The sequence below is a fragment of the Eriocheir sinensis genome, chromosome 59 (assembly GCF_024679095.1).
Source record: "Eriocheir sinensis breed Jianghai 21 chromosome 59, ASM2467909v1, whole genome shotgun sequence".
In the NCBI taxonomy this organism is placed as follows: domain Eukaryota; kingdom Metazoa; phylum Arthropoda; class Malacostraca; order Decapoda; family Varunidae; genus Eriocheir; species Eriocheir sinensis.
This window is the reverse complement of record NC_066567.1, coordinates 1,369,273-1,379,145: the sequence shown is the minus strand read 5'-3', so window position 1 is coordinate 1,379,145 and position 9,873 is coordinate 1,369,273. Positions and strand designations below refer to the sequence as shown.

Here is a 9,873-nt window from a genome sequence, read left to right as displayed (position 1 = left end):
AGGAGGAGGAGGAGGAGATAAAAGGAGAGGAAGAGTAAAAGGAAGATAGATGAGGGGAAAGAAGAAGAGGAAGAAAAGAGAAGGAAAAGAAGATAGGAAGAAAGAGCCAGAGGAGGAGGAGGAGGAGAGGGGAAGAAAGAGGGAAGAAAAGAAGAGAGAAAAAGAGAAGAGAAAAGAGAAAGAAGAAAAGAAGGAGAGAGAGAGATAAAGGAGAAAACAGAAGGAGGAGGAGGAAGAGTAAAAGGAAGATAGATGAGGGGAAAGAAGAAGAGGAAGAAAAGAGAAGGAAAAGAAGATAGGAAGAGAAAAGAAGGAAGAAGGAGAAAGAGAGATAAAAGAGAAGAGCCAGAGGAGGAGGAGGAGGAGGAGGAGGAGGAGGAGGAAGATTAAAAGAGGAATCAACCGCGGAAAGTTAATAAGTTTTTAGAGCCCTTTAAATTTTCCCTTCCAAGTAGTAGTAGTAGTAGGAGTAGTAGTAGTAGTAGTAGTAGTAGTAGTAGTAGTAGTAATAGTAGTAGTAGAAGTAGTAGAAGTAGTAGATGAGATGATTTTATTCTCTCTCTCTCTCTCTCTCTCTCTCTCTCTCTCTCTCTCTCTCTCTCTCTCTCTCTCTCTCTCTCTCTCTCTCTTCCTCCTTCCCATGATATAATCTGAGGAAAGGGAGATGAGAGAGAGAGAGAGAGAGAGAGAGAGAGAGAGAGAGAGAGAGAGAGAGAAAGCCTCCATTTATAAGAAGAGGAAGTCACATTACCTCCTCCTCTTCCTCCTCCTCCTCCTCCTCCTCCTGATGTTATCTTCCTCCTCTCCTCAAATCATTATCATTCCTCCTCCTCCTCTTCCTTCTATTTAATTTCTCTATCTTTTTTTCCCTTTTTCTCCTTCCTTTTCCTTTTTCTTCTAATTCCCTTTCTTCAATTCTTCTTCAGTTCCTCTTCTTCACTATTTTTTTCCTTTCCTCTCCCTTCTTCCCTTTCTTTCTTTCCTTTCTCTCCATTTCCTCTTCCTTCCTCCTCTTCTTCCCTTTCTCTCCATTTCCTCTTTCCTCTCCCTTCTTTTTTTCCTTTTCCTCCATTTTCTCTTCTTCCTTTCCTCTCCCTTCTTCCTCTTCTCCTCCTCTTTATCCCTCCCTTCCTTCCTCCACCTTCTCTTTTTCTTTCATTTCCCTTCCCTTTCTCTTCCTTACCCTCTCCCTTCCTCGTTTCTCTCCCTTGCCTCCACCCTCTCTCTCTCTCTCTCTCTCTCTCTCTCTCTCTCTCTCCCTTCCCCCTTTCTCTCCCTCTCCCTGGGTCAAGTTCCCCCTCAAACAGACCACATCGAGAGTCAATACGAGGAGGAGGAGGAGGAGGAGGAGGAGGAGGAGGAGGGCGTGAGAAGAAGCCCTTAATAGACGCCTCATACCCCCCCTCCCCCCCCCCCCTCTTCTTTCTGTCTGAACCAAAAATAAAATAATAATAATAATAATAATAATAATAATAATAAAACAATCCAAATCAACTTCCCAGTATGTCTCTTTATTATCATCATCGTCGTCATCATCAGCGTCATCAATTAACCTTAAACTTGAGCACGGTGTCAAAGGGTAACTCACTCACTACGACAGCTATGTATTTCATCTTCAACAAAACCACTAAAAAATTCCTTCGTCTAGTTGCTACATAAGGGGTCTTACAAAATCCGTCAGACACCTCAAACGTTCTTAACAAAAGTACGAAACAGCTCCATAACATCAATACCACTAACATCAGGTGTGTGTGTGTGTGCGTATGTGTGTGTGTGTCGTACTGGCCGGATGTGACCATGGCAGTAATATATATGTCAATGATTGTAACCGTGGACTTGTAACCTCACCCATACCTTGTTAGAGTGAGCATAAGACTGTGGTAACCTAGAGCCTGTCATTAATATATTCAACACGGCAGGAAGGAATTACATGGACGACTTTGCGAGTAAATGAACACAGGTCGATCATAACCTCACCCAATGCTTGTCTGAGAGTGACCTAAGACTGTGGTAACCTAGAGCCTGTCATTAATATATTCAACACGGCAGGAAGGAATTACATGGACAACTTTGCGAGTAAATGAACACAGGTCTATCATAACCTCACCCAATGCTTGTCCGAGTGTGCCCGAAGACTGTGGTATCCTAGAGCCTGTCATTAATATATTCAACACGGCAGGAAGGACTTACATGGACGACTTTGCGAGTAAACGAACACAGGTCTATCGTAACCTCACCCAATGCTTATCCGAGTGTGCCCGAAGACTGTGGTACCCTAGAGATTGTTTGCAGCATTTCAACATGGCAGGAATGAGCAAGCTGGACGAATTTGCAAGTAACTGAACACAGGTCGATCGTAACCTCACCCAATGCTTCTCGGAGTGTGACCCAAGACTGTGTTACCCTAGAATCTGTCACTAGTATTTCAACATGGCAGGAGGAAATCACTGAAGCAGATGGAGTTAAAATGCAAGTAAATGAAAACAAGTCGATCGTAACCTCACCCAATGCTTCTCGGAGTGTGACCCAAGACTGTGTTACCCTAGAATCTGTCACTAGTATTTCAACATGGCAGGAGGAAATCACTGAAGCAGATGGAGTTAAAATGCAAGTAAATGAAAACAAGTCGATCTTAACCTCACCCAATGCTTGTCGGAGTGTGACCCAAGACTGTGTTACCCTAGAATCTGTCACTAGTATTTCAACATGGCAGGAGGAAATCACTGAAGCAGATGGAGTCAAAATGCAAGTAACTGAAAACAAGTCGATCGTAACCTCACCCAATGCTTCTCCGAGTGTGACCCAAGACTGTGGTACCCTAGAGCCTGTTAGTAGTATTTCAACATGGTAGGAAGGAATTAGATGGAGTTAATATGCAAGTAAATGAACACAGGTCTATCGTAACCTCACTGAATGCTTGTACGAATGACCTAAGACTGTCGTACCCTAGAATCTGTTACTAGTATTTCAACATGGCAGGAATGAGTAAGCTGGACGAATTTGCGAGTAAATGAACACAAGTTGATCGTAACCTCGCTGTGTGCCTGTCGGAGCAAGCGTAACCCACCTACGAATATCTAAGGCTTTGGGACGGAACATAAGCTTGACCCAGTAAATATTTAGCAGCGAAAATTACTCTTAGTCTGGTTAATATAGATTGGTTAATATAGATAAGGAAAATATATATGATGCTTAGGTTAGTAAATATATATAAAAGAAGATGAAGTTTGACCCCATATATACAGGTAAGGGAAGAATGTGACGCTTGGCTCGGTAAATATATATAAAAGATAAAGGAAGAAATAGAGGAAATATGAAGAAATGTGAAGTTTGAATTAGTGAATATAAAAAGAGAAAAATATAATACCCAACCAAGTAGAAATATATAAATGAAAAACAGAAGAAATCATTCCTATTTAGATTAATTTCTGTGGTGAGATTTTCCATTTTCTATGAACTTCAGAGAGCATGGGACATCACTCTGCCTTGGGGTGACACAACAGAACCACAGGAGAGGATGCCACCGCCTTGCCACCAGTGAGTCGCCAGGACGTTTTCTTTACTACACTCCCTCACGACCACCGGGTGTAACGAAGCACACGAGAAATTAATCCAGACAAGGAAAGGTTTTGCTGGCGCCGGGGATCGAACCCACGACCAGCGAGACGGGAGAGCCACTCCTTAACCAGTCAGCCAAAGAGGTACCCCGTTCGCAGAGTGAGTTATGGGAGGCTCGCCCATCAGGCAAATCAACTGCACTACAAAAGAAAAGAGAAAAGGGGAAGGAAAAGAGAAAAGGGGAAGAAAGAGAAAGGAGGAAAGGGAACAGGATAAGGAAAGCATTAGGGAAAGGGAGAGAGAAAAAAAGAGAAAAGGGAAGGGAAAGGAAGGGAGAAAAAAACATATCCTCACCCTTTTAGAACCTTTAAAACCTATATTAATAAGGGAGAAGGAAAAGGAAGGGAGACAAAACGCACATTCTCACCCTTGTCGAACGTTTAAAATCTATGTTAATAATGCCTGCAGTAATACCAACAACCACTCAGCTTAAAACCCTTAAAAGCATAGGAACAAACATCATTAAAATAAGCTTACAAATACCCCAATAAGGCACATGGTATTAACGGCCCTAAGACTACTAGCACGCATTTCACCTCCTATTGTCTTCTAATGATGATAACTCCTTTCGTCGTCATTCTATCTTCTTTTGTTTTTGTCTTCCTTCTACGATCACCATCATCGTCTGTGTCTTCTTCTGCACCATCTTTCTTTCTTTTTTCAATGTGGTTTTTTTCTCCTTGTCTAATGGTATCTCCTTCCATCGTCGTCATTCAACCTTCTTCTGTTCTTGTGTCTTCCTTCTTCAACCACCATCATCATCTGTGTCTTCTCCTTCACCATCTTTCTTTCTTTTTTCAATGTTTTTTTTTCTCCTTGTCTAATGGTATCTCCTTCCATCGTCGTCGTTCAACCTTCTTCTGGTCTTGTGTCTTCCTTCTTCTACCACCATCATCATCTGTGTCTTCTTCTTCACCATCTTTCTTCACTGTTTGTTTTTCCCTCCTTGTCTAATGATGGGCGTCTTCACTACACAATCAACTTTTTCAATCATCATCAACTGTGTTTTTCTTCACTATCCGTCTGTTATTCCTCCTTGTCAAATGGTGGGCATCTTCACAACACCGTCTACTTTTTCCATCATCATCTGTCTTTCTTTCTTCACTATCCGTCTGTTATTCCTCCTTGTCAAATGGTGGGCATCTTCACAACACAGTCTACTTTTTCCATCATCATCTGTCTTTCTTTCTTCACTATCCGTCTGTTATTCCTCCTTGTCAAATGGTGGGCATCTTCACAACACCGTCTACTCTTTCAACCATCACCATTATCGCTAATTTCACTATGGCTGTCTGTCTCTCCTCACTATCATTCACCGTTCTGCACCATTCACACATGTTCATCAGTTCACCATCCGCCCTGATCACAACACCTTCAGGGTCCATTCCAACACCCCATCAGAGGCTTGGAAGTCACACAGCATCATTCACACCTTCCTCAGTACAGCATCCGCCCTGATCACAACACCTTCAGGGTCACTGCAGGGCATTCCAACACCCCATCAGAGGCTTGGAAGTCATACAGTGTCTCCCTAGTTAAGAAAATTCATGATCCAACCCTGTCATCTCATACATATACATCCCTTCTTGGTTAACGTCTGTACTTGTTAATATAAAAATGATACAAGGATCTTCTTAATATAGCTTGTAGTCTGGCCCTGAGTCTTGGTTCAATGGCCTACAAGTACTTGGGTTAGCATTGTACCCTCTTATCATCTGCCTCTTAACAAATGGGAGCTTATCAGTAAAGAATTGATTGTAGAGAGTATGGTATGTTATCTTATGTAACCTTGAGGGGATGCTGCTCTCTCACACACACATGTACACACACACATACGTACACACTCACACATGCTCAAGGAAATACTATCTCTCTCGCAGCCTATAAAAAAATTGTTATGAGGTCAAATTAAAATCGTTTCCCAGAAGTTTGATGACCTAAAAACACACACTCACACACACACACACACACACAAGGAAACTCTACCTCACAGCTTATGAAGGAAAAAAATTAAAAAACTGTTTGGGTCATTAAAATCTTCATCCCTAAAATTCATGGACTAAACACACACACACACACACACACACACACACACACACCTCCACCCACACACACACACACACGCACTCCCCCACTCTCTCCCCCATATAATTACTTGGTTGCTACCCCTTTCAAATGAGGCTTAATCACCTGAAAGACAAAATTAGTAATGGGGGCGTAGAACTTTTCCGCATCCACTTTAGAAAAACCGGCTGCTTCGATCGGTGGCTGGAGGTCGCGGTTGAGGTTGCAGCCATCGAACATGAACGGCCAGACCCCAGAGCGACTCAGCACGTCCTGGATGACTCGCCGAAGCCAGTGTTTGTTGCCGTCGAATTCTCGGATGTGCTCCATGAAATAAAACTTGCCGCCCTGTAGGAGATTGAGGGAGTTGATGGTGATGATAATGGAGATGATGGTATGTTTTTTTAGTTGGTGTTGATGGTGATGAGGGTGAGAAATAGGAACTTGGTGATTACTCTGATGGTGGTGATGTGATTCTTAATTGGTGTTGATGTTGGTGGTGAGAAATAGGAACTTGGTGATGACTTTTGTGATGGTGGTGGTGATGTGATTTTTAATTGGTGTTGATGTTGGTAGTGAGAAATAAGTGCTTGGTGATGATTCTAATGATGATGGTGGTGATGATGGTGGTGGTGGTGACATTCTCATAACTCAAATTCATTCCTTTTTTTTTTAAGGATTTTGTGATGACTGATGATGACTATGAGGGTGGTGATGATGGTGGTGGTGGTGACATTCTCATAACTCAAATTTCTATAAGCCTTTCTGGACCTGTTTTGGAGGGGGACATTTACTGTTTTTATTCAAGTTTTCAAGGTGTTAATTTTCGTCCATCAGTGAAAATAAATACACCCCCCACGGTACTCACGGGGGCCAGGACGCGGCGGACCTGCTGTAGTATCCGCTCCACCTCCACCACGCTGCACAGGACGAGCGTCATCACCACCACATCCACGCTGTTGTCCGGCACGCTGGTCATCTCCTCGCCTGTGTGGGGGTGAACGGACATTAGCTCATCACACAGGTAAAGGATGACAAGGGAATTACACTGGCACACACACACACACACACACACACACACACACACACACACACACAAGAAACACCAGCAACACAAGAGGACACAGTAAAAATGTCTCTTTCTCCTCCCTCCCTCCCTCCCTTCCTTACCTTTCCTTAACCCTCCTTACCGACTAACCTTCCTATCCATCCTTCTCCCTTCCTCATCTTTCCCTACCTGTCCCTAATATCATCATCCTCCCCTCAGCCCTCCATCGTACCTGTGGTCACCAGTATCTCCTCGGACTGAATGTTGGGAAACTTCTTGCGGTTCTCATTGTAGTACTGGGCGAAGTGAGGGTTGGGGTCCACCACGATGAGGTGACTGCCCTCGGGATAGTAGGGGAAGTTGACTCCTGGGAAAGACAAGAAGGTGGTGTTATTTATATATTTATGTTTCTGCTGGTGGCGCTGGTAGACGTTCTTTGTGGAGAGAGAAAGATAAAGGTGATGGGGATAGAGAGGAGGAATGAGGGTGATGGGGATGAAGAGGAGTGAGGAGGATGGGGGTGCAGAAGAGTGAGAGGATGAAGAGAGTAAGAGGATGAAGGTTAACCCCTTGACTGTGGATTTCCTACCAGAAGAAATCACCAAGCTACAGGAATGGAACAAAAAGTGGCTGCTACAATTCAGTGAAGAAATATGTAAAGTCCTGCACCTTGGGAGGGGATATCCAGCATACCAATACCACATGGGAAACACTCCACTATCCACCTAAGAGGCAGAGAAAGACCTGGGAGTGTATGTTACCAGGCTACCAGTGACGGCCAAATCCGTGCCAACTGCAGCAGATGGGTTAAATAAATCTGAAACAATTCTTCCTCACCTGCCAATCCACAACTAATTAACTTAAACCAACATCTCCGTCACAACACACCTGTCGCTCCCATCCTAATCAACCCAGCACCTCCAGCCTCACCTGTGCCGACGCCCACCTCCAGTATCTTTATCTTGTTCTCCTTCCTCAGCTTGGGGTCGTGCGAGGTGACGGAGGACAGGCTCGAGAAAAAGCTCTTCTTCAGCTCCTCTGACTTGGGGTCGGTGCCGGAGCTGATCATGTTCATGAACCAGGCGAACCATCTGAAGAGGGGGCATTGTATTTCATAAGTATAACAAAGGAAAGGAGTACAGTGAGGGAAAGAATCACCATTATTTTGTCATAGGGGAAAAGATTGTATATATTGAGTTGATTAGGTTTATTATGAAGGCAAACCATTTGTGGGAGGAGTCACTGTATTGCAGAAAAGGATAATGAGGAAAAGGAATACAATGAAGGAAAGAATTGACATTATTTTATCATAGGAGAAAAGATTGTATTGAGAGCTGATTAGATGTATTAAGAAAGCAAATGATCTGGCAGAGTCATTAAGAGAAGGATAATGAGGAAAAGAAGTACAATGAAGATAAGAATCACCATTATCTTATCATAGGAGAAAAGATTGTAATGAGAGCTGATTAGATGTATTAAGAAAGCAAACGATCAGGCAGAGTCATTGTATTACAGAGAAGGATAATGAGGAAAAGAAGTACAATGAAGATAAGAATCACCATTATCTTATCATAGGAGAAAAGATTGTATTGAGAGCTGATTAGATGTATTAAGAAAGCAAATGATCTGGCAGAGTCATTAAGAGAAGGATAATGAGGAAAAGAAGTACAATGAAGATAAGAATCACCATTATCTTATCATAGGAGAAAAGATTGTATTGAGAGCTGATTAGATTTATTATGAAGGCAAACCATCTGGCAGAGTCATTAAGAGAAGGATAATGAGGAAAAGAAGTACAATGAAGATAAGAATTGCCATTATCTTATCATAGGAGGAAAGATTGTGATGTGTGAGTTAATTAGGTTTATCATGAAGGCAAACCAACTGTCAAAGGATTCATTATATTGAAGAATAATAATGAGAGAAAGAAGTACAATGAAGGAAAGGAAAAAAACACCATTATTACTATAGGAGGAAACATTGTATTGTGTGAGGTCGTCAGGATTATTATGAAGGCAAACCATCTAAGGAGGAGTCAAGTAATTATGTAAGTTATTAAGTAGAGTAATTATTAAGCCATTAGTGTTAGTTTTATTGAAGGGGGAAACATTTTATGAGAGAGAGAGTACATAAGAGTAAGTGAAGGATTGCATGAGAGAGAGAGATTACATAAGAGTAAGTGAAGGATTGCATGAGAGAGAGAGAGAGATTACATAAGAGTAAGTGAAGGACTGCATGAGAGAGAGAGAGAGAGAGATTACATAAGAGTAAGTGAAGGACTGCATGAGAGAGAGAGAGAGATTACATCAAGAGAGAGAGAGAGATTACATCAGAGTAAGGAAGGATTGCATGAGAGAGAGAGAGAGAGAGAGAGAGAGAGAGAGTACATCAGAGTGAGGGAAGGAGTGCATGAGAGAGAGAGAGAGAGAGAGAGAGAGAGATTACATCAGAGTAAGGGAAGGATTGCATGAGAGAGAGAGAGAGAGAGAGAGAGAGAGAGATTACATCAGAGTAAGGGAAGGATTGCATGAGAGAGAGAGATTACATCAGAGTAAGGGAAGGATTGCATGAGAGAGAGAGAGAGAGAGAGAGAGAGAGAGAGAGAGAGAGAGAGAGAGAGAGAGAGAGAGAGAGAGAGAGAGAACAGACAAACACTGACATCGAAACACACACACACACACACACACACACATCTCACCTGTGCCTGATGTCCTTGCCCTTCTTCTTGATGACCCAAATAATAATGAGGGCCAGTATGAGGTGGGGAAGGTGGCCCATGATCCATGAGGCGAGCATGTGGTCCACCTGCGCCATGCTGACGGATGCTGCGGCTGCTCCTTCGTCACTGTTGTCAGGCGAGCCGAGTACCGCCCTCAAGGCCACGCCCCCCTCCTCTTCTCTCCTCTACTCTCTTTTTATCTCTTCTACTCTTTTTCTATCCCTTCATTTTCTCTCTTCTCTCCTCTCCCTTCTTTTTATCTCTTCTCCCTTATTTTCTCTCCCTGCGATTCTTTTCTCTCTTCTCTTTTTCTCTCCTCTCCCTTATTTTTCTCTCTCCTTTCCTCTCCCTTCTTTTTATCTCTTCTCTCCCTTCTCTTTTCTCTCTCCTCTCCTCTCCCTCCTCTGCTCTCCCTTATTTTTCT

The 9,873-nt window shown here is 42.9% G+C and overlaps 1 protein-coding gene across 13 annotated transcripts; it reads right to left on the bottom strand.

Annotated features, from left to right (window-relative positions):
- Nucleotides 1-1,490: 1,490 nt before the first annotated feature.
- Nucleotides 1,491-9,600, bottom strand: LOC126985311 (putative methyltransferase-like protein 7A). Of its 13 annotated transcripts, XR_007738490.1 has the most exons (7): nt 9,429-9,600; nt 7,661-7,821; nt 6,963-7,097; nt 6,551-6,669; nt 2,233-6,030; nt 2,016-2,102; nt 1,491-1,885 (listed from the first exon to the last, which is right to left on the bottom strand). XR_007738490.1 is itself a non-coding variant. In XM_050840062.1 (5 exons), exons 1-5 carry the CDS (start codon nt 9,542-9,544, stop codon nt 5,770-5,772), a joined length of 792 nt encoding a protein of 263 aa, XP_050696019.1. In that variant the 5' UTR covers nt 9,545-9,600; the 3' UTR covers nt 1,491-5,769. The 13 variants fall into 13 exon arrangements, 1 of the variants encoding a protein (XP_050696019.1); XR_007738487.1 differs by having other exon boundaries at nt 2,016-6,030; XR_007738489.1 differs by lacking the exon at nt 2,016-2,102 and having other exon boundaries at nt 1,491-1,972; nt 2,103-6,030.
- Nucleotides 9,601-9,873: the final 273 nt, after the last annotated feature.